The sequence below is a fragment of the Podarcis raffonei genome, chromosome 13, assembly GCF_027172205.1.
Source record: "Podarcis raffonei isolate rPodRaf1 chromosome 13, rPodRaf1.pri, whole genome shotgun sequence".
Taxonomy (NCBI): Eukaryota; Metazoa; Chordata; class Lepidosauria; order Squamata; family Lacertidae; genus Podarcis; species Podarcis raffonei.
In genome coordinates, this window is record NC_070614.1 from 26638973 (window position 1) to 26660219 (window position 21247).

At 43.1% G+C, this 21247-nt stretch overlaps 2 protein-coding genes across 5 annotated transcripts in view; both read right to left on the reverse strand.

Moving 5' to 3' along the window:
* Positions 1-18750, reverse strand: CASC3 (CASC3 exon junction complex subunit). Of its 3 annotated transcripts, none has more exons than XM_053363276.1 (14): positions 18538-18750; positions 15915-15942; positions 14128-14165; positions 13103-13261; positions 11730-11881; positions 10778-10954; positions 9927-10615; positions 6953-7017; positions 6356-6467; positions 5763-5861; positions 4054-4283; positions 2220-2342; positions 2007-2050; positions 1-303 (listed from the first exon to the last, which is right to left on the reverse strand). In XM_053363276.1, the coding sequence occupies exons 1-13, from the start codon at positions 18748-18750 to the stop codon at positions 2009-2011; spliced, it is 2127 nt and encodes a 708-aa protein (XP_053219251.1). In that variant the 3' UTR covers positions 1-303; positions 2007-2008. The 3 variants fall into 3 exon arrangements, with proteins under 3 accessions (XP_053219251.1, XP_053219253.1, XP_053219252.1); XM_053363278.1 differs by having other exon boundaries at positions 2007-2063; XM_053363277.1 differs by lacking the exon at positions 2007-2050.
* MSL1 (MSL complex subunit 1) overlaps positions 15924-21247 on the reverse strand; it is a 22851-nt gene continuing 17527 nt past the window's right edge. The window contains exon 9 of one of the 2 annotated variants that reach the window (XM_053363283.1): positions 15924-15942. The gene's annotated coding sequence lies outside the window, so the exon portion shown is untranslated. Of the gene's footprint in view, positions 15943-20938; positions 21097-21247 lie in introns of those variants that run through there. The other variant, XM_053363281.1, reaches the window with a different exon arrangement.

Consider the following 21247-nt stretch of genomic DNA (forward strand, 5'->3'; position numbering starts at 1 on the left):
GAGAGAGAGAGAGAGAGAGAGAGAGAGAGAGACTGACTGACTGACTGTAAAGATATGTGGTTTCGCTGATGCCCTCCTGGTGGGCAATCTGGCCCCTGATCAAGATACTGGCATGGTATGGCACAGCAGAAGGGCCTGCATCCATGTACATCACCTATTACCAATGGAAAGGAGAGGAGAAGCTCACACAAAGGAGCCATCTTCTGCCTGCCACAGGTGCCAGCTCTGGTACTCTACTGAAACCAGCAAAGTGCAGCGTCCTTAAGTGTTGTTCCTTTCTTTGGATTTCTCATTTCTGCTGTCCTAGACAGAAACAAGAGGGGGAAAGAAAGCAGACCTGGCATTAATAAGGCTTAGGAACTGACATTGCCATGCCTGAACAATTCTACCCCAGGCCAAGAAAGATCATTAACCCCACCCTTATGCCTGTTCCATCTGGCTCTAGTTTTCCCTTTTATACCATGAGATTGCTTCTTTCATATGGAAGCTAAAACCATTGATTGGGTTCTAAACTATGGTTAGTGCAGGCCATGGTTTACTGTGGTATCAATGTCTTGCTCACTCCCCAGAACATCTCCTTCTGCCCAAACAGTTCCATTTCCAATGGCTACCCACAAGTCTTCTCACTATTTACACAAACTTATTGTTTGTTGTACCTTATAATGACATGACGTTTTACCGACACACCAGGAGATTAAAATCACTTGGGAGTCGCTAGAAGGTCAATCAGGATCAACTGTCAGATTTCTGGGTGATTCTATGATTCTTTGGCTTTTTTACTCCCAATTGTTTCATGATACCAATTATATTGCAGAAATGAAGAAAGCAGAGAGGGGTACCAAGAGTGCATTATTGTGTCGAGAGACTGTAAACTCTGTTCAGTTTTGGTATTCAGAACAAATTCCTGAGTTCAGAATTATTTTAAGTGTATGTCTTGTGCATCAGGCTCCAATTTGCGGGTTTCACATCCTACTAAAGAACTAAGTAAACTGGGTAAGCCTGAAATCTGCCCACCCCTGAACTAGACATCCAAGGGGATTTTCTCTAGAATAGTTATTTAAAGGAAAACACTCTCACTGTCAAAAGTTCCCCTTCGGGGGTCATTCATTCAGGAAGATTATCCTGAGAATAAGCAGCTTTAGGATGTGTATGATTTGAATTAGCCATATTCCCTTGCTGACACTCTTTTCACTGTTCTCACTGTGCCTGACCTGAGCTGTACCATTTCAGATTGCGGGTGGTGCAGCTGACAAGGTGGAATGTTCTTCAATATGAAAAAAAAATATTCCTCCATAACTAGAATGATCAGGGGAAACGGGGTGCTGCTCAGGCTTTCCCTTGGCATACTAGCTGTTTATATGGAGAATGGTTTTGTATGAAAACGCATTGCAACCACCCGCAGTCTGAAGTGGTACCACCCAGTCACAGGCTTATTTTGCTCAAGGGAGAGTGAGGCCTGTACAGTTAACTTCACCAGCCAGAAGTTAACTGGCTACTGTTAACACACAAATTTTCCTCAACATTTTCAGAAGTGGGAGGTCCATCACTTGGCTTTTGATAAACACGGGGTCTGTGGTACTTAGCTAATTGGGAACCACTGCTCTAGATCAGCATTTCCTAAAAGAGCAAGGGACACAACGTCTCTCCCACTTGGTACTTTTTTTGATGTACAGTACTTGACACTTGCACTTTAATTATTTTTACAGTTATTTGTTAATTTTTCCAGCATAGGTTTTTTTGTGGTGGAGGAGTGATACCAACAGCCTTTTCACTGACCCAGAAACAAAGAGGCAACCAAAAGGGGTTATTTTAAATCAAGTAAATAATGGTGCATCCCCCCCCCCTTATCACACAAAAAATGCAACCAGCTTTATTGTGAAGTAATTTCTCATACAGTAAAGCTGCCATTAAAAAGGTGGAATTTTTAGTTTGGGTTTATCAGCGGGAATGCTCATTTTTGATAATCAGGGTCCCAATGACACCTTGATCTTAACATCTAAGCTCACCTTCAATAGCGTTTAGAAATGTTAACTGGAGCCCTGTTTACAACCTGCAACGAGAATCTAGAGTTTGCAACATATCAGAACAACACAAAAGCAGAGATCCCGCACTTTCACAAACCACTCTTGTGGATCAAGGAGGGTCTTATGAATGGTGAACTCCCTCTCTAGGGATCACAAATGATCACACAGAGTGAATCAGGGGAGGGTAAGTGATACCTCAGGAGGTGGGGGCTTGATAGTGACAGGCTGCGAAGTTCTTCGGGGTGGTGAAGGTTTGGGCTGCACTTGCTGCTGGACTGTGTTATAATAGGTGACCCCTCCATACACCTGAGACTGGGCCTACAAACCAAGATAAAAGGAAACCATTGGGTTGGTCTAAAGCAGACTTCCTCAACCTCGGCCCTCCAGATGTTTTTGGCCTACAACTCCCATGATCCCTAGCTAGTAGGACCAGTGGTCAGGGATGATGGGAACTGCAGTCTCAAAACATCTGGAGGGCAGAGGTTGAGGAAGCCTAGTCTAAAGTGTTTGATAATATTACATATTATATTGTTATAACATCCACAGTATTGTTTATACATCATAGCTGCGCATGCACACGCACACACTAATTTAAATACAAAGTACACACACACATAAATCAATCACAGAAGCACATCTGAAAAAATTAAAAAGAAACACTGTCCAATTATAGGAAGCCGATATTTAAGGAAAAAATGAACAGAAAAAGACCCCCCCCCCTTTTTCATCCAAGCTTGATCTCTGGGCAGGGTACAGTAAATAAACAAAAACCACAGCATCAACCAACTACAAAACAAGTTGCCTAGTGAGCTTCATGACTGAGAGGGGATCTGAACCCTGATCTCCCCGGTCCTAGTCCGACACTTAACCACTGCACCATGCTGGCTTCCTAGAGTACTTCTGCTATGGGGTAGCTCTACAAATTAAGTAGGTAAATAAATAAATATGGAGAAAGCCAAGAGTCACTTAGAGAAGGATCTTCTCCTTGAAGCTTGAATTCGTTTTATTCTGGATTGTTTTATTTGATGTGTTGTAAACCACTTCTGAGATTTTTTTTCTTTAAAATATAAAGCGGTATAGAAATGAAATGAAATGAAATGAATGAATAAATAATACTCACTGCAAAGAAAGTTGCCTAAACGTTCCGCTCTGGCAACTGTAATCTAGGTTTAAGGTGCCATTTGTCAATTAGCTTATATATCTGAGTTTCTAACACTGGGTGGGGGTTATTCGGCTTTTTATTTTGGGGGGGGAGGGTTGTTCTTGTTATTATGTATTATGTATCTTGTATGCTTGTGTTGTGAACCACGCTCAGATCTACTGATGAAGGGCGGTATATAAATTTAATAGATAAATAGGTAAGTTATACAGTGGTGCCTCGCAAGACGAAATTAATTCGTTCCGCGAGTCTTTTCGTCTTGCGATGTTTTTCGTCTTGCGAAGCACGGTCAGCCGCAACTGCACCACTTCAAGCAGTTTTAAGAAAAAGGAAACAAACTCGCAAGACGTTTTCGTCTTGCGAAGCAAGCCCATAGGGAAAATCGTCTTGCGAAGCAACTCAAGAAATGAAAAACTCTTTTGTCTTGCTAGTTTTTCGTCTTCCGAGGCATTCGTCTTGCGAGGTACCACTGTAAATGCCCAGACTTTTAGGCCAATGCCAAAGGAAACACGGAATGGCAACGTCATGTTCTGTGGCTATTAAACTTGTTTGGTCTTGCCTCCACAGCATGAAATCTGTTCTATCAAAGATACTTTCGCATTTGCTCAGCTTGGATTAGCTGCCTGACAACGCAATTACTAGCAAGAGGAATACCCAGAAGTACTCAGTGTGCATCTGCTACAACAGGGAGCAGCAGTCAGTGTACCACGTGCTACATACACTTCTCGCTTTGCCTGAGCCCTAATGACAGGACAAAAGCCTGCTCAGATAGGATGGGAGCCTGTGCCCAGCGATGCTTTGTTTCTCTGCCACCTGCTGCTTTGGATCTCGGAGTTTAAAGACTTAAAGCCCAGATGAGAACAAACTTACTTGAGCATTGGAATACAGATGGGGAGGTGGTGGCGGCGGAAGTGGTCCTGGAGGGTAGGGGTAACTGGGATTGCCAAAATTCATCACTCCAGGGGGAGGGGAGAAGTAGGTCGGTGCTAGCAGTTGTTGCGGTGGGGGAGGCGGCGGCTGCTGTCCCGGCGACATGGAGACAGGTGGAGGATATAAACCAGGGTTGGTCAAAGGTGCTGGTGTCTGGTGTGGATGTAACCCTAGCAGAGAAAGAAGAGAAGAAGAGTCATCGACAGTTGCTTCTGAAATCAAGAACGCAACACGGAAAGGGTGCTGAAGCGGATTACAATCTGCTCCATTAAGTGAAACGTTTTGCTGGAAGGATTCATGTGCCCATCCGATGGCACAGACAAGTCCTCTGCAGCATCTCTGTGCAATGCTCCTGTGCTGTGCTTGTGAGGATTGATCCTGGAGGGTAAAATCCCTGTGATTTGCAGATGGTCAGAAAATCCCTCCTTTTAAATCCAATTAAGCTCAAATGTTCTCTCCTTCATTTTGTTTTTCCTACCCAGAAGGAAATGGCAGCCGTGGGAAGAGAAAAAGGAAGGATTCAAATAATTATGCCAGCCGTGAGAAGAGACTTGCAGAAGAAACCTTCTCTCTTGCCTAAGACAGGATATGAAGTGGGCAAGGCTTCCCCCACAGCTGCAAGAAGTAAAAAAAAGCATCGTCTCCAGAATCTGATGGGAACAAGTACCTGATTCAGAATGCCCTCCTCTTCCAAAAAGTGAATCAGTAATCTTCTAATATAATTTCTTAGCTCTTTTGAGTATAGATATGGCCGTAACAAATCTGTGGCAAATCTGTATGCTATTAAAACATGATGAGGCAGGTCTGTTTTTTGGACCCCTGATAATGGCAGGAGGGGAAGCGCCAGACCATCCCTGGAGGATCCATCCCCCACTCCCAATAAGCAGCAGCTCATTATGACCCAAGAGTTCTGGGTGGGGTGTGATTTAAAAAAATTACTGGGCTGACATGAATGATTTTGGGGCTATGGAGGGGAAGTGCTGGCATGGAACTTTTCTTTCATCTGTTGGTTAGTGGGTAGGAGCACTGTTTTCTTCGTTGTTAGTGTGCTGCCAATATTTTCTATCACAGGGGACTGGCTTTCTGTTTCTTTCCCCAATACAGTATGTTGTATGGAAAAAATATAATACGATCCCCCCCCATGGCATAATGTGTTTATGTATTTCTTTCCCAATGTAAACCACTTGAAGACGCTTTGGGTGACAACTAATAAGTTTATTACATCTGCCCACCTGCCCCCCATCGTATCTGCACAGAAGGATCAGCAAAACGATCTCTCCATCCCATCACTGCATTAGCTAAACCTAATTTAGATTTTTGTCTTCTGACACACATCTGCAACAGGGTTTCAAATGCAGCAGAACGGCACAGATGGAATCCAAAGCTTCAGCGTGGTGCCAATTTTTTTCACGGAACAGAGAAGGCTTTGTACCAAGGATGCCATTTGGTACTATAAAGCAACGAGTGAGGGGGAGAGAAGAGAGAAACAGTTTTGATCCAATATTCCAGGTTTTAGGCTTAAGGTAACAATCAACCCTATATGATTGCTCCATTATCTTTTCTCCCCATTTCTGCCTCACAGAGCTCACACGGGCTTGTGTTGGAGAGAAATGCCTGGACAGGAGGAGATGCGAGAAGCAATTCCCTACCTGGATGGGAGAGATGCATTTCTGGCTGAACAATCACCCCTTGGGGAGGCAGCGGGGCAGGATTCTCGCTGTGAGTGTAGATCGGTCCCTGGAACTGTACTGTAATGATAAACCATCAAATGCGACCTTTATTCCATACACATTGGTAGTTTAACAGTAAACACACTGGGATCCCAGTAAAAAGAAGCCGGTTTCCATGAGGGCAGGGGGAAGAACATGTGAAATCATACAAAGAACTGTTTAGCCACATCAGCTTTTAGAGATGGTTCAGGGGTGAATAAGGAGATGCTCCTTATTAATGGAAGTGGTGTCTGCACAAAAGTAAAATGGAAATTTCCTCTTTGGACTGGGGAGACTCAGCTTCAGATTCCCCTCATCCAGGAATTTTTTAAGTGCTTTGTTATTTTCATGCTGATTAATTAGTAATTCATATTTCCGTGTTATTCTGGTACAAATTAATCCACTTTTACTTGAGGGAGCACTTACAACACTGTAGATGGAAGGCTGAATAAATCATCTGTAACCCACTCGAGTTTTATAGTAGTACAAAACACAGGGAACCCAGAGATTTTTAAGCAGCAGCATGCACTCACGTGTGTCATAGTAGTGCCCTTCCATTATGCTTATGTGCACAGGTGGAGCAGGCTCTGGGACAGGCCTCTGACGCTGCGATGAGTAACGCTTTGCACGGCCTGCCTGAACACCCTGAAAAGAGTAGTCACAGTTCATATAAGAATGTCACAATGAAACACCCTGCTCCTGCCCATGCAAATTGGGATGTTCCCATTTTTAAGGCCTGTTCAGAACTTATCTCTCCTTAAAGAGAAACTTCTTCAGAATCCTGAGAATCGAAGCTCACTTTAGGCGTCTAGTCTAAAGCAGCAGCTAACCGGGTACTTTACCACTTACATCTTACTCTGCCAATTCCTAGAGGTACTGGGTGGTGCTTAACACCTTTTCTGCTTTCGGCCCTTTCCCTTTATGGCAACAGCCTATCCCCCATTTCTCTGTAAAAAATACCCAATCAGTTCAAATTCAACCCACTACAAGGGCTCAGCCAGACTCAAGTTATGTAACTTCCCCCAAATGCTGCAGGGACTCTCTACAGAGAATTCTAGGTCTTCAGCCTATCCTCTGGTAGCCAGTCAGACCCACCACTTGAAAAGCAGGAAAAAGACACAGGACTTTACCATCTCCTCCATCCTGTTGAACTGAGGGGGTGGGGCTGCTCCAATGTGCATCTGGTTAGGAATACCTATTGGGAAGTGAGTAAAAGGAAAAACAGCAACAAGACTGATTACTACTTTACACTTAACATTAGAAAGAAACCAGGAAGAGGCAGCAGGTTAAGGAGGATCCTGAGGAAAGATGAAAATGAGAACAGATATTACTTCCTAAGATGCAGAGAGAGCAGGAAGATGCGCATGCAACTTATTGTCTCTAATACTGTATGTCAGGAAGCAACATCAGCTGGGTATATTCCATGTACCTACAGATTTCACTCGCAACACCAGTACTGTCACATCCTGCAAACCTCAGCTTCTTTTAAAACAGAGAATAAGCCTTCATGACAGTAAACAAGTTTTAAAAATATGTAACAGTACCTGCAGATAGTCTTCCTGTCTTGCAATCTATTCCCCTAGCTTATTCTCCCGCACCTCACTCTGAAGTCAAGGCGGGCCCTTTCGCTCCTCCAAGCAGAATTCACAAGAGATGAGTTAAGACTTGAGATAAGTCTGTTCATAATCACTGCAGATAATTACAAAACTTGTATGTTTCTGTAAACCAACACTGCACTTTATTGGTTCCACTCTGATATTATTTGTTGCAAGTGTTTTGATAGCTTTTGTGGTTATCTACAGTTTATTGCACTATTTAGAATCCTTATAATACAAGTGCGATAGGAATGAACATTGAAGAGAGATTCAGCTGTCATGCCTGAGTAGAGTAAAATCATGCCTGTGCTAGTCAATTTTGAGGAAGTGTGCATGGAGCAGCTGTGGCCGCTATTGTGTATAGGCAACCTGCTCAGGTAATCTGTTTTACTCTGAGCATTCCAAGGTACATTAAATAAGAAAAAGGAGTGCTGGAAAGCACTCAAATGAAATCTGGCACGATAATATTTGGATAGACAGAACATGTCTAGACCTATTCAAAATCTGCCCTACAGAAACCCACGAATCCCCACAAAGAATGACCAAATTCTGCAGATAAAGTAAATATTTCTATTTCCAAGGACAAGCTCTTGTGCATGCTCTCTCATCTCCTGACTCTTTGATGAATTCATGAACTAAATATTACATCTGAAGTGGCATTAAGTGACATGAAAATTATATTTGTGTAAGTTGGTATACAAGTCAGAAAGTGGCAAGTACCCACGTGTGAGCAGGGCTGGTTGCCATGTTTTCCAAGGGGTGCAGGAAGGAGAGGAGAGGGAAGAGGGAGAGAGAAAAATGTGGTAGAGGGAAAGTCCAAAGAGCACAAAATTTCAGCATGTGTAAGGTCACTATGTCACCTATGACTCATTACGGCCGCAGATCTAGAAGACTTCATGGCTTGACTGCATTGCAAAGCGGAATAACCAATGCAGTCAGCTCCTAAGGCTCTAACCTTTTGTACTAATAATGAAAAATATTTATTTGATACCAAATAATGCCAGAGGAAATGTTCAGATGTGCAATAAGGTCCAGAAGGAAATGGAAGTTCAGGTGCCATTTTTTATAAAAGAAGGGATGGCCAAATGGCAGGCCTATATGTCTCTTCAAATGAACTGTATCTGGTCCCTCGTAACCATACTACAAATCTTTGAATGAAGTAGATTTGGGGCTACGTTACAGAACACAAGGGCTCATAACAGGATGTCGACATTGGTAGATGGCACCAACTGCTGCAGAACCTACCACCTCTGCCTCAACGAGAAGTTTATTTTCTTACACTTATATCCCACTTTTCTTCTGCCATGGAACCCAAGGTGGTGTACATGCATTTCCCAGCTGGTCACCCCTTTGAGCACTGGTCAGAGACCTCCTTAGTTCCAACAAACCTCATATGCTATCACAGCGGACAATGGGTTGAGTTGGCTGAGCCTACAGTGGGTACTTCCCTACTTAGGCCAACATCCTGTGAACCCCAGCTTTTCTTCTTTTCTATTCAACAGTGCATTAAAGAGCACTTCACATACAATGGAGCTGTACAGAGTCCCTATGGCTGCTCATATACTTCTCTCCTCATCAAGACAATGCAGAGTCTGATGGAAAACTCTCTCTGTGTGTTTAAAAGCAAACTTTGCAGCCTTCATAGTTAAAAAAAGTTGAATTTTGAAAGCGTAGGCAGTATTCAGCAACTGCAAGCATGATGTGTAAACACTGGAGGAGGTTTGACATACGAAGTCCTCACCAGTCCGAACCCTACAGAACTGTGAAACTGCTTTTTCTTCTTTATCTTAATGTGATTTCTCAGAATAACTGAAGGATATTATTTCCAGGACAAATCAGCACAAAAAGAGAAGCTTTCGCAAAACAGTCATGGAACTCCTGGATCCTCTCGGACCTTCAGTTTAGGCAAATACTTAGTGGCTAAAAATGAACAATTGGGATTTAAGTTATGTTTGAAATTTTTTAATGACGTTGGGACTTCTGCCAGTGAGTGGATATGTCCCAATGTCACAGAGATGCAATAAGAGCTTTTGGTTATTGCTGATCTCTGATCCTAAAAGACTCTGCTTACCATAGATTGAGCTGCTCAGATCCTAAAGAAAAGCATCTAGACAAATAGGGGTGGACAGAAGCAACTTGGACTTAGGAAAACAAGAGCCAGGGCCTTAAGAAGGCAGCAAACTAAGGGAAGCAAGGAAGGTGAACATAAGTAGAAAGTGAAGACTGGGGCTTAAGAAGGCGAGGTTTAGGAGGAGGACAAAGGAAAATGTTGAGGCAGGGCAGGGAAGAAAACAAAATTCTAGGAAATAAAGAGAACAGCAAAGGAACCACATAGAAGTTTGAAATAACCACATACATATTTGGCTAGAGTGATGTTTTAACTGTTTTATGATGAGTCAGAACTTAGATTTACTGTTCTTTCTAAACTGCTCTATGGGGGTGGATTATAAACATATCAAGTAAATAAAGCTAGTCCCCCTCTGCTTCAGTTCATCAGCCAGCCACTTACCCTGAGGTTGTATGAACTGGGGCTGCCCTGGACTCCAGTTCTGTTCTGTTATATTTAACTGGGTTATATCTTGCTCGAGCCCATCTAGGCTAGCTTCAACAGGCACCTCCCAGTTACCAGTCTTTGCTGGCGAAGGGGATGGTATAACCTCAGTAGTTTTCAGAGGTGCAGGAGTCAACCCCAATGGAAGCGGGACTTCCTCGGCCAACTTCCCCGTCTCGCCTGCTTTGGTCCGAGTCCTCCTTGCCCGGGAGTAGGACTTCTTCTCCACTGGCCTATCTGGTGGTGGCTGCAGAACATCTGCAGGAGCTGCTGGGCTTTCCGAAACCACTTCTTCCTTTTTAACAGGGCTGTTGCGAATGTGCGGAATCTCTACTTCAGGAGAAGGCTCTCGTGGTGGGAGGGGCTCCAAACGCCTGGAACGGTAATTGCTCTCGTGCTTTGACTGCTCACTGAAGCGAGGCGCATGCTGGCTGTTCACATCCACAGCCCGGTAGCATGGACGGCTCTCTTTGTAGCCACCGGGTCTTGGGAAAGTCCTCGGTGGGGGCATCCGTCCTGTCCCTGCGGAGTTCCTATTGATGAATGTCCTGGGTGGCACGGGAGTACTTTCTAGGCTCTGGTGCCGTGGCGGTTTACTAGGCCGTTCATTGGCCCAATCTGGCTCTCTCTGTGGTGGACTCCCAAATCTGAATGGAGATAAGATGCTACAGGTCAGAAGCACATTCCTCAAGCTATTCAGGGCACAGAACTGAGTTCCACATCATTAATGTTCCTGCACCACCACACCATCCCCCCCCCCCGGTCCGGTACTATAATACAAGTACATACACTTGTCTTTGTTACCTCACCTTGGTTTGCGCACTCTCCTGGGCTTGATGTCATCAGGGTTGTGTGTTGAGCGGATATCATACCCATAAAGAGCAACCAGCTCCTGCCTTGTTTTCGGTGCCTGCTCGTCTTCCCGGAACTTGTCATGCTCCCACCGTCCCTCATCTTTCCACAGCTTGCGCTGGCGGCCCTTAGGCCTTGCGTGACAAGAGGGAAAGAATCAGTGAGGCTTTAATGTTTATATTTATAGAAAGCGGCTCTATCCCTTCTTTCTAGCAACACAGGACCTCAGAAGGGGTCCAAAACCATAGATTTTAAAATGTACTGCAACAGATGTTGAGATCTAATTTATGTTCCTATTCCTACTTTTGTTGCCAGGTTTGAAATTGAATTATCTTTGTATTATTGTATTGGCTTGTTGGAGAATGCATTTGTTATGGTCTTTGGTAGGAACAAGAAAATGTACTGATCTTAATACAGTGGAATACAAATAAAAACTAAAACCAGAGTCGTATAAACGCACCGAGTGCAGGGAGAAAACTCAAATCAGGCAAAATTCTGACAAAACAGAAAGGTCTTCATTTAGCTAAAACGCCACTAAAATAAAAGTCAACTGGGCATCAAGGGAGGGAATATCAAAACCAGGGTACCCCAACCAATAAAGTCTGTCCCAGGAGAAACATGGGACTCAGAAGAAACAGTCAAATGACTATGTAAAGCAAATAATGCTTCCTGAGGGTCTACGTGCCAGTAGATGGCTGCTCAAAGCCACTCAAGGTTCTTATAACCGCTACATTAAGAAACGGTCCCACATTGGCGATAGCACATAGTTTTTTAAAAAAAGTTTTCTGTATTAGCTTGTATTATTTTCTCTGTGAGCAGCCATTCTTTCAACTTTCTAACCCTTCCTGACCAAGAGCACCCCTTGCTCTGCAAACCCACCTCGCTTCACTCGCTGCCCACATCACCTACCGGACTTCCTCTTCCTGAGTTTGCCCACGAAGGTCATGCTCAAAGAAAAGACCTTTGCGAGGTATGTATGCAGGGTTCTTCCGGTCCTCGTCATCATCCAGGTGCTTAGGAAGCTTTTTGCCCACCTTGTTCTCAATTGGTTCAGTGCTTTCCTACAAGAAAAAGGAAAGCAAGCGCCTCTTGGTCTTCTGCCTACACAGAAACCCACCAACGTGTTCCAGAACCCATCCTCTTCATCCAATGTTTTGGTCAAATGTTATCACAGAAGATAAAACTGATAACATATATAGAACAGCTGTCTGAGAATAAAGATAGTATTCTCCATAAGACAACTCTCCAAAAACCATGCAAGTACTCCGGAATAAAGGAAAAGAAACCTATATTACCTAACTGATAAAGCAAAACCAGTAAATAAAATGTTCTTCGAAGTGCTGAGTGGGATTCAACTAACAAGCCCTGCTGACCGAAGCCTGTGGTTTCCACTAGCACAGCATGACTTCCTCCCCTCCCTGTGCTGCAGATTAGGCAAGCAGAAGGGCCTGCATGGACAGCAATCCGCTTAGCATAATGCTGAGAAGTGTGGACAAGTGCATTTATGGTGAAGTAGACTCAACATCTGGAGTATACACTTATACACTTAGAGAGAGACTTTTCAACAGCACTTTTTCTTTGTGTATGAATATTAAGAGAGAATTGTTGCAAGATACTGTTCCCTTAATGGCAAGAAAAGTAAGAATTGTATGTTGAACTGCTGAAAATGTGAGAGAAGATTTCTATCATTTGCAATGAAATTGTTTGCCAGCTGAAAAATGTTGGGAAAAGATATATATATATAATGGAGAAATTTTCAGGATATAAAGTACAACTAGATCCGCTGCTATTTCTCCTAAGTGATGTCACTATTGGAATACTGAAAAAAGAAAGAAAAAAGACAATGTCCAATGTTAGCTATATTCAGAACAGACCTAATGAAGACTTTAGTTAAGTCATTTGTTTCAATGGGTCTACTCCAGGTATGATTCAGTCAGGTATCATTATGTATGTACTGATTTGTTATACGTTAGAAATATCAACTGTACAGAACACTGGATGATTATGACAACACCAATGGCTAGAGACTGTGTAGAAAGAATGTAGGAACGTGTTCTAGTGGTGAAAATAACTAACTGCATTTGCGTAAGTGGGGAAAAGGCAAAGCAGTTTAAAAATGGATGCCTTTATTGATTTCCCTAACACTAGCCTATTACACAAAAATGCAGGAAGCTTCTTTTAGAACGTTATGAAACTAAGTATTTATTTCTTGAAAAGTAAATACAAAGGCACCTTTTCGTTTAAATGGTTAGTACCTATACTCAGCATCTGGTAAGACTTACCTGGCCATCCCCACTCTGCCTCTCGCCTGCCACAGTGCCTTTCGATTCTGGTTTTTCATCCCCTTTGTCTGATTTTCTTGTCAGCTCATTAGTTTCATTACTCTCCCGCTTCAGGTCCACTTTGGATGTCTCCTCCTCGCTGTATTCCCCCTCCTCAGCCTGAAACAAACATCCAATGTGATTCAATTGGTGCAGGTGCCTAGCAATTTGAAGAATTTTTCTTTTTTTACAAAAAATCTTTTCCTCCAGGACACTGTTTTGTCTGAACAGGCTTATAGGCTTATACAAACTGTTTTGCTCTGCAAGTCAATCTATTAGTAAACACAATCTATGGTTTAATTTGAAGAGTTCTCACAGCACTCCTTCTCTGCTCCTGCTAAAGTGGCAGGAAACAAGCCAAATTCCATCTTGTTGTGATGTCTGAACATGGGCTTGTGGTTTGTTTAAAGAGAAATGAACCATGAGCAATAGCCAACATTTGTTGTTGGCTTACTGCTCGTAGTTTGGGAGAAACAAACCACAAACCCAAGTTCAGTTGCCATGACAAAGCCAGACTTTGGCTTGTTTCCAGCAGTTCAGGAATAAGGGAGGAGCACAATAAGAACTTTTCAGTTCTGTGTTCCTCACGCTCACACAACCACAGTTTGCTTATAACTATGGTTTAATGTAAGTGAACCACCATTTGGAACCTGATGGCTTCCCCAACACCAGCAGAAGATAAACAGGCATCCAAGGCACGTGCTTCTAGGTCTAATACCCCCAAGGTAAGCTTTGAATACAGAGGATAGATAACATATAATAAATTTCAAAACGCAGAAGTTGGACTGCTTTTCCATGGCAAAGGAGATAAAAATTACACATTCCAATTCATCCAAGGGTCCAGATTCCTGAAGGCTCCTTTTCTAAATAAAAGTTCATTGGCATGTTAATACTGTACACCAGAAAAATGGCAACAGACATATTTGAAATTGTCAGTAAAAATGGCAACAGACATATTTGAAATTGTCAGTAAAAATGTAACTCACCTCTGAGTCGTCAGCACTTTCATAGTCAGAAAGAACAGCTAAATATAAAGAAGAGTTGTTTGCGGTTAGACAAACCCTTTAAAATTTGTTATGTAGACGACCAAATTCCTTTCTCTTCTCATATATCCTCTTGATCCATTGACAAAGTCATCATCCACACAACTTAACAGACACAACACTTGTTTAATCTTTGATGCACACACTCACTTTTATTTTCTTTTCACATTCCGTTCACCAACAAGACATAGTGCTTCTCAATCTAAAACACTATAAATACACTGGTCATGCTTCTCTGCCCTCTTAGTAAAAAGCTCTGGTTCACATTCAAGCCATTTCTCATAACTACTGCTACCATCTCCTATGTGGCATTCCAATGTCACTTCATCCCTCTTGCCTAAATTCAGAATTCTGCACCAAAATTATTCAACGCTTACACGACATGTAAGCCTTTCCTTAATCCCTACAATGTTTTCTCAACTGTTCTTGCTGTTACCTTGAAAGTCCACTATGGCCTTGCCCCACCTCATCCCTCTGCCGCCACCACCACATCCTCCTACCTATGTTCTTAGCTCCTCAAAATCCACCACCCTCAATCATCTGTTGGCCTTATGCTTCTGTAAAATATTCACTTTTTTGCTTTGCTGCTTATGTTTCCAGCTTCTTCTGAACACTTACATAATGCTGAAAATCCCCCCGTCTTCAAATTCCTCCTCAAAATTCAACTTTCCGTTGAAGTTTCTAGGACAGTGCATTAAGACTTCACATCCTAATGAAGTGCACACACATATATATATATATATATATATATATATATATATACACACACACCGTATTTTTTGCTCTATAAGACTCACTTTTTCCCTCCTAAAAAGTAAGGGGAAATGTGTGTGCGTCTTATGGAGCGAATGCAGGCTGCACAGCTATCCCAGAAGCCAGAACAGCAAGAGGGATCACTGCTTTCACTGCGCAGAGATCCCTCTTGCTGTTCTGGCTTCTAAGATTCAGAATATTTTTTCTTTCCATGTTTTCCTCCTCCAAAAACTAGGTGCGTCTTGTGGTCTGGTGCGTCTTATAGAGCGAAAAATACGGTGTGTGTGTGTGTGTGTGTGTGTGTGTGTGTATATATATATATATATATATATATATATATATATATATATATGGCTCCTTCACACTGCCACAGAGTCTGTGGCCAGTGAAGCAGGGGAATTTTCACTGTCCACTCATGTTCACAAAGTGATGGTGGATATGGGAACCCTTGAGCTGTTCTTTAATAAGGCAGCTCTGGCCACATTCTATAAGCTTGGTGTGTAGAGGAAATGGAATGCACTCCTCAGTCAATGACAAATGTCATAGATTACAAATACAGAAAACCATTTTATCAAGTGGTAAATGTGGGGAAGTCTTACCACTTGATAAGATATCCAAGCCATTAAAATGTATGGAAGAAAAAACATCACACTGTGTTTTCATTAATACAAACAGCCAAACAAAACTCTGGTAGAAAACCTTACCACCCATTCATCTATGATGAGGTCCATTTCTAACAAAAGATGTCTGAATTTACCTACAGGCCAAAGTACCATAAGCATAAGGGCTTGTGTCTGGAACATCTTCCTTGTAGAATTACAACTTGATTTTTTTTTAAAAGAAAATGTGTGTGCTGCTTGGTTGTTTTAAAAAATGCTATTACAATAAGCATTAATTCTAAGAATATTCCCTGACCAAATCTACACTACGCCTCACCATTCACAATCACTCAAACTAAAAGAGAGAACATCACTTACCATCTCCTTCTATGCCGTCTTCACTTTCCTGTTTTAAGAGAAAGAAATATTACCATAAAGAAAAACAGCATAACCCTCAATAAGAACACAAATGAAAATGCTTATTGCAATACACATATGTTAAGAACTCTAGGTGATGAAGGAACACAAAACTGAATATTTTAATGAAACTGCAACATTCTCTATCATATAAGCAAACAGCAGCAACAATACTGTTCAGTTATTTTATGTGGGTCTTGCCAGGTGGGGGATGTAGCTAGTAGCCAAGATCCAGTACACTTAAATACATTACATTTATGCAGCCTCAGAAAATGTTGTTTCTCTTGGCCCAATTCTATTTTTCTTTTTGCTTTAATCCACCTCTTTTCCTTTTATTGCTTGTGTTAACAATAACAGCTACATAGGGTTCTTTAGGACGTATTTTCTTCAGATGTTGTCTGGAAAAAGCTAGTGCTTTACACACCAAATCTCTGAAGGAGTCACTTATTTGGTCAGATTTGGCTATGGGAATGTGATTTTCTCATTTAAAGAGGGACTCACTTCTCATGGATGTACTGCACGATCTCAAAACACAGACTGCAGGAGGGCTCAGTTTAGCAACAAGCCGGAACCCTGCCTACCAACCGATCTCATAAATAAAAAATTGGGTTTGTGTCTCAACTGGACAGGCAAGAGAAATAGCTCTTCCGCTGCAACTTATGCATGCAGATGCTGCACCTGCTGAGAAGAAGAGCAGGGCATTCTCCAGAGGCAGAAAGGTGCCCTTTCCCTACTCTGCTGGGAAAAGAATTGTGTGGTGTGAGCACACCTTTAGAAAGCAAGGACAAGCCCACAGTGGTACCTTGGTTCTCAAACTTAATCCGTTCCGGTAGTCCGTTTGACTCCTGAAACCATTCAAAAACCAAGGCGCAGCTTTTGATTGGCTGCAGGACCTTCCTGCGCTCAAGTGGAAGTCGCTTCAGACGTTCAGCTTCCGAAAAACGTTTGCAAACCAGAACACTTACTTCCGGGTTTGCGACATTTGGAAGCTGATTTGTTTGACAACTAAGCCCTTCAAGAACCAAGGTCCACTGTATTACAGACAACAGACTGTCAACAACTTCCTTTGCAAAGAGAAAGAGCCCCAAGGAAGGGCTGTTAATGTGGGGAACATGTTGGGACCTACAATTTCTGCTTACTAAGCCTACTTCCTTTACTCATTCATGTTTTCAGGCTTGATCATGTTACATGATGCTACCCTCTTTCTATTGTTCTTTATTTCTTGTGTCTCCCCGCACAACCATTTAGGTCTTCTTACAGAGGTGGTCTGCTTCAAACTTTGAAAGCCATACCTTCAAAAGAACAAGGGAGTCAGGAAAGCAAACGAAAAACATGGCAGCTGCTAAATGCTATCCAGAAGGATGTGCAATTCCCACCCAACCACAGTAGATGTGTCCCAACTGGCAATCTAAACCAGGTATTCCAAGCTTGGAATCTCTGTACAACATTTTAGCACACTGGATACATACTATTTCATTGCACTATGACAACAAGACTGCAGCTGTTAGTTGTTGATTCCACCTTAATTCAGGGGAAAACAGAATCAGAACAGAGAACCAATCTGGTATTTCAGTACGAACAAAATAAATTAGTCAAAAGACCTGGTGGATCTATGAAACAAGCAGCCAATGCAATAAAACCAAGTGCATGCCATCTGTAAATCCTAATGTGGCCATCCAGCAAAGGGTGTGTCTTAATTCCTAAAAGCCCTCTTTCAAATGCTGTCTGCTTCAAACTCTTCAGTTTTATCTCCGTTTGGACACCACCCCCACCATTACTTTGCAAATGGAGCAATAACCTTAGCAGCTTCAATCACCATATTGTTGTTTTTATAGCTTTCAAAATATCACAGCAAAGTTTGCTTACCAAGACTATCGGAGCTTGTTAGCTAAAAACCTCAAATGTCACACTTAACATTAATGTTACTCCAAGAAACAAAAGTGGTTGATGACACCCTGGTCTTTGAAAAGGCTAGTGGGGGGAGAAGAGGTTCTAAAAATACTCAGGTTCTAAAAATATGACTACAGACCGAGGGAAGACAGTGTACATTCTCATCTCATAGACACAACTAACAGTTTTAAGTTCCAATAAGGAAAACCACAAAGATAACCGGGACTGAGGCTTGACTGATAAGCACATCCTTTGGCCTCCAAATTCTTGAATCCTGGCCAAAGATACCCAAGAACTAGCTTGCTGAGGAAAAATCCGACTAAATGTGCTCGGAAACACTTTTGTAACTAAGGGAGGCATTAAAAAAATCTTTACATAACGATTTAAAAAAACAACAACCCCGAAACGGAGGAGATAACTAAGGTTTTTCCAAAAACCACATCGTTTGAGCGTAGGATAACCGGATACAAGTTAAGGCTGCTCAACGGCAAACGTTAAGATTTTTTTAAAAACCAACAACCAAGGTACACTGCCGTTTCTGCTTTAATGTCGCCGGTAGTTCCGGGGTCGAGGCCCGCGGTGAAAGCGGGCCCCGAGAAGAGCCGGGTGCAGCCAGAGGAGAAACTCCAAGCAGCTTCTCTCCCCGCCCCTGCCCCCTTTTTCCTCTTCCCACCAGGCTCCCTTCCACACTCACACACTCCGAGTCGGCGGGGCTGCCTCCCACCGTCACCGGCGCCTCCGCGCTCACGGCGTCAACAGCAGCGCCGCCGCCGCCGCCCCCTCCCGCCACGGCCAGGCCAGAGCGGTGGGCGCCCCGCGGGGAAGGGGCCGCGCTGCCGGGCGGCGAGTCGGACTCCTCGTCCTCGCTGCTGTCCTGCGAGGCGCGCTGCCTCCGACGGTCCGCCATCTTAACAGTAGCCGAGAAAGAAATAAGAAGCGAAACGTTTATGAGGGGGAAGTAGGCGGCGGCAGCAGCGGCGCAAAGGGAATGACGGGAAAGCGAGGGGAGGCGCGAGGCCGCGGAAGGACTGCGGCTCCCGACATGCAGAGCGACATGCTCGCGCTGCTCTGCGCTTCCCCCACTCCCACCCGAGCTACCCAGGCTCCTTTGCGGTCGAAGCGGCGGCGGGAAAGGAACAAAAAAAAAAAGAGGGGAAGGGGTTTTAAGAGGGGAAGAAAATTCGCGCCCAATCAAGGGGCCGCGGAAGGCGACGTCACCAGCAGGCGGCTCTCCAGTGGCGAGCGGAGAGGACAGCCCAGCAACAGCATCACGTGCTCCATGCCCTCGCGGGCTGCTGCATTAAAAAAAAAGAGGGGGGTCGTAATCCGCCAGAAACGGCGCTTCTTCTGCCATTACGTTTTCCCATTGCGACGGTGACGTCATCCCTTTCTCCCTGCAGTGGTAAAGCGGTTGTGGCAAGGCGTTGTACAGGGGACCTAAGGGAATAAAGCGACGAGTCTATAGCAGGGTGGGGTGGGGAGGGGAATGATGCAAGACCAGTTAAGGCAAGGTTAGGGTGGGCTCGGAAAGAAGGTGCAAGACCCAGAAACAAGCTTCGAAACAATCCGCAGTGTTTTGCTTTTTTTTTTTGTACTTCAGAAAAAATAAAATCTTCACCACCTGGCACATTGTGTAGCAACTGCCCTGATGAAAGGTTCTGGAGAACGCGAAAGCTTGTCACACTTACTTGCACTTTTGGTTGCCCTAATAAAATATAGCCGCCGACTACGGATTCTGGAGTTCTGCCACCCCCCACCCCATTACAAGGCAAACTAAACTAGCCATAACAGCAATGGAAGCTCAGCCCCCTCCATATCCTCCACCAATACTAGCATTGCCCTAGGTAAACAGCAGAAGGGGCAAACAGGTCAGTATTTACACAAGGAAGTTGGGGGAGACAATTCTGACATTTAACATTGACAACATACGAAAATCGACCTAAGAATATTGAAGCTATGCATCCATTAATGTCATCCATTTTGAGGTACTGTATCTACAAGAGGTTTTTCTTTTAAAATGATTTCCTCAGAGAGGCTAGCTTAAAGCCAACTCTCGTGTTTTTTGGCACCAGATTTGTTTTTTGTTTTTAACAGGCCTTTTGATCTTTATTTTCACTTTTGTTATGTTTGATTTGATTTTAATTGTTTCCATGCTTTGTTAGCCACCCTGGGAGCAGTCGTGCTGATGGGTGGGGTAGCAGTTGCCCAAATAAAAACAAACATTACATTCTCCAAGGAACTGCATCTGATCTCAAAAAATAATCATACTTCCAACGAAGACTTCAGAAAAGAGCACACCCATATAAAGCAGTTTAGGGCATTCCCATTGACATATACAAAAAAAAGCTGCACTTCTCCCGTTTGGGGAAATTACTGTCCTGCTCATAAGTGTTAAAATGTGCTGGGCATATATTATATTATTATTATTATTATTAAAATGTGTTAGTTGCTTTATAATGCCCAGGGCAACCCAAAGCTACTTAAAACAGTATAGTATTGTAAGAATACAGCACCGCCCCCAGGAGCTACTTTTGTATATACTTTGACTCTATATGAGAGAGTGACAGGTCTACTGCTATGCCTTGCATTTTGTTGCCTTTTCATCCCACTGTTCAAACATCTTTCTACCCAATACCTGCCAGTTTAGGATACAGTCTGCATACACCTAACAGCGAACTGTACGTCTGAAGTTGGTTTACAGCAAATCAAATTGCTCCAACTAGCTCATGGACGTGCAAGTTCTTTTTCTATCAAGGGTCATCTAGTCAAGCATCCTGTTTTCACAGCGGCCAACCCAAGGGAAAGCTGAGCATACAACACTCTTCCCAACTGTCCTTCCTAAACAACTGACATTCAGTTTCTCCTACGGTGGAGGCAGAACATAGCCTTATCATCCATTAAGTTGCCTAATCCTCGTTAAAAGCCACCACTGCATCTTCTGGGCACAAATTCCATAGTACTCTCTTTTCTTTTCTGAATCATCCACCATTCAACTTCACTGGATGGCTCTAGGATTATGAGGAAGAAAAATTTCCTTGACACTACACATCAAGTTATACATCTCTATCATATATTCCCTTACTCACCTTTTTTCCCTAAACTAAAAGCCCAAATGCTGTAACTTTTTCCTCATACGAGAGTTGCTCCATCTCCTTGATCATTTGGGTCATCTTTTTCTGAACATTCTCCAGCTCTACAATATCCATTTTGAGGCGAGGCAACCAGAACTGTACCCAGTTATTCCAAGTGAGATCTTACAAGAGATTTGTATAACAGCATTACAGCATTGGCACGTTTTATCTCTAATCCCTTTCTCAATAATACAGAATTCATCTTTTTCACAGCAGCTGCACACTGGACTGAGCTGGCACTGAACAAGAAAGGGCTGAAGTCTCATACACACT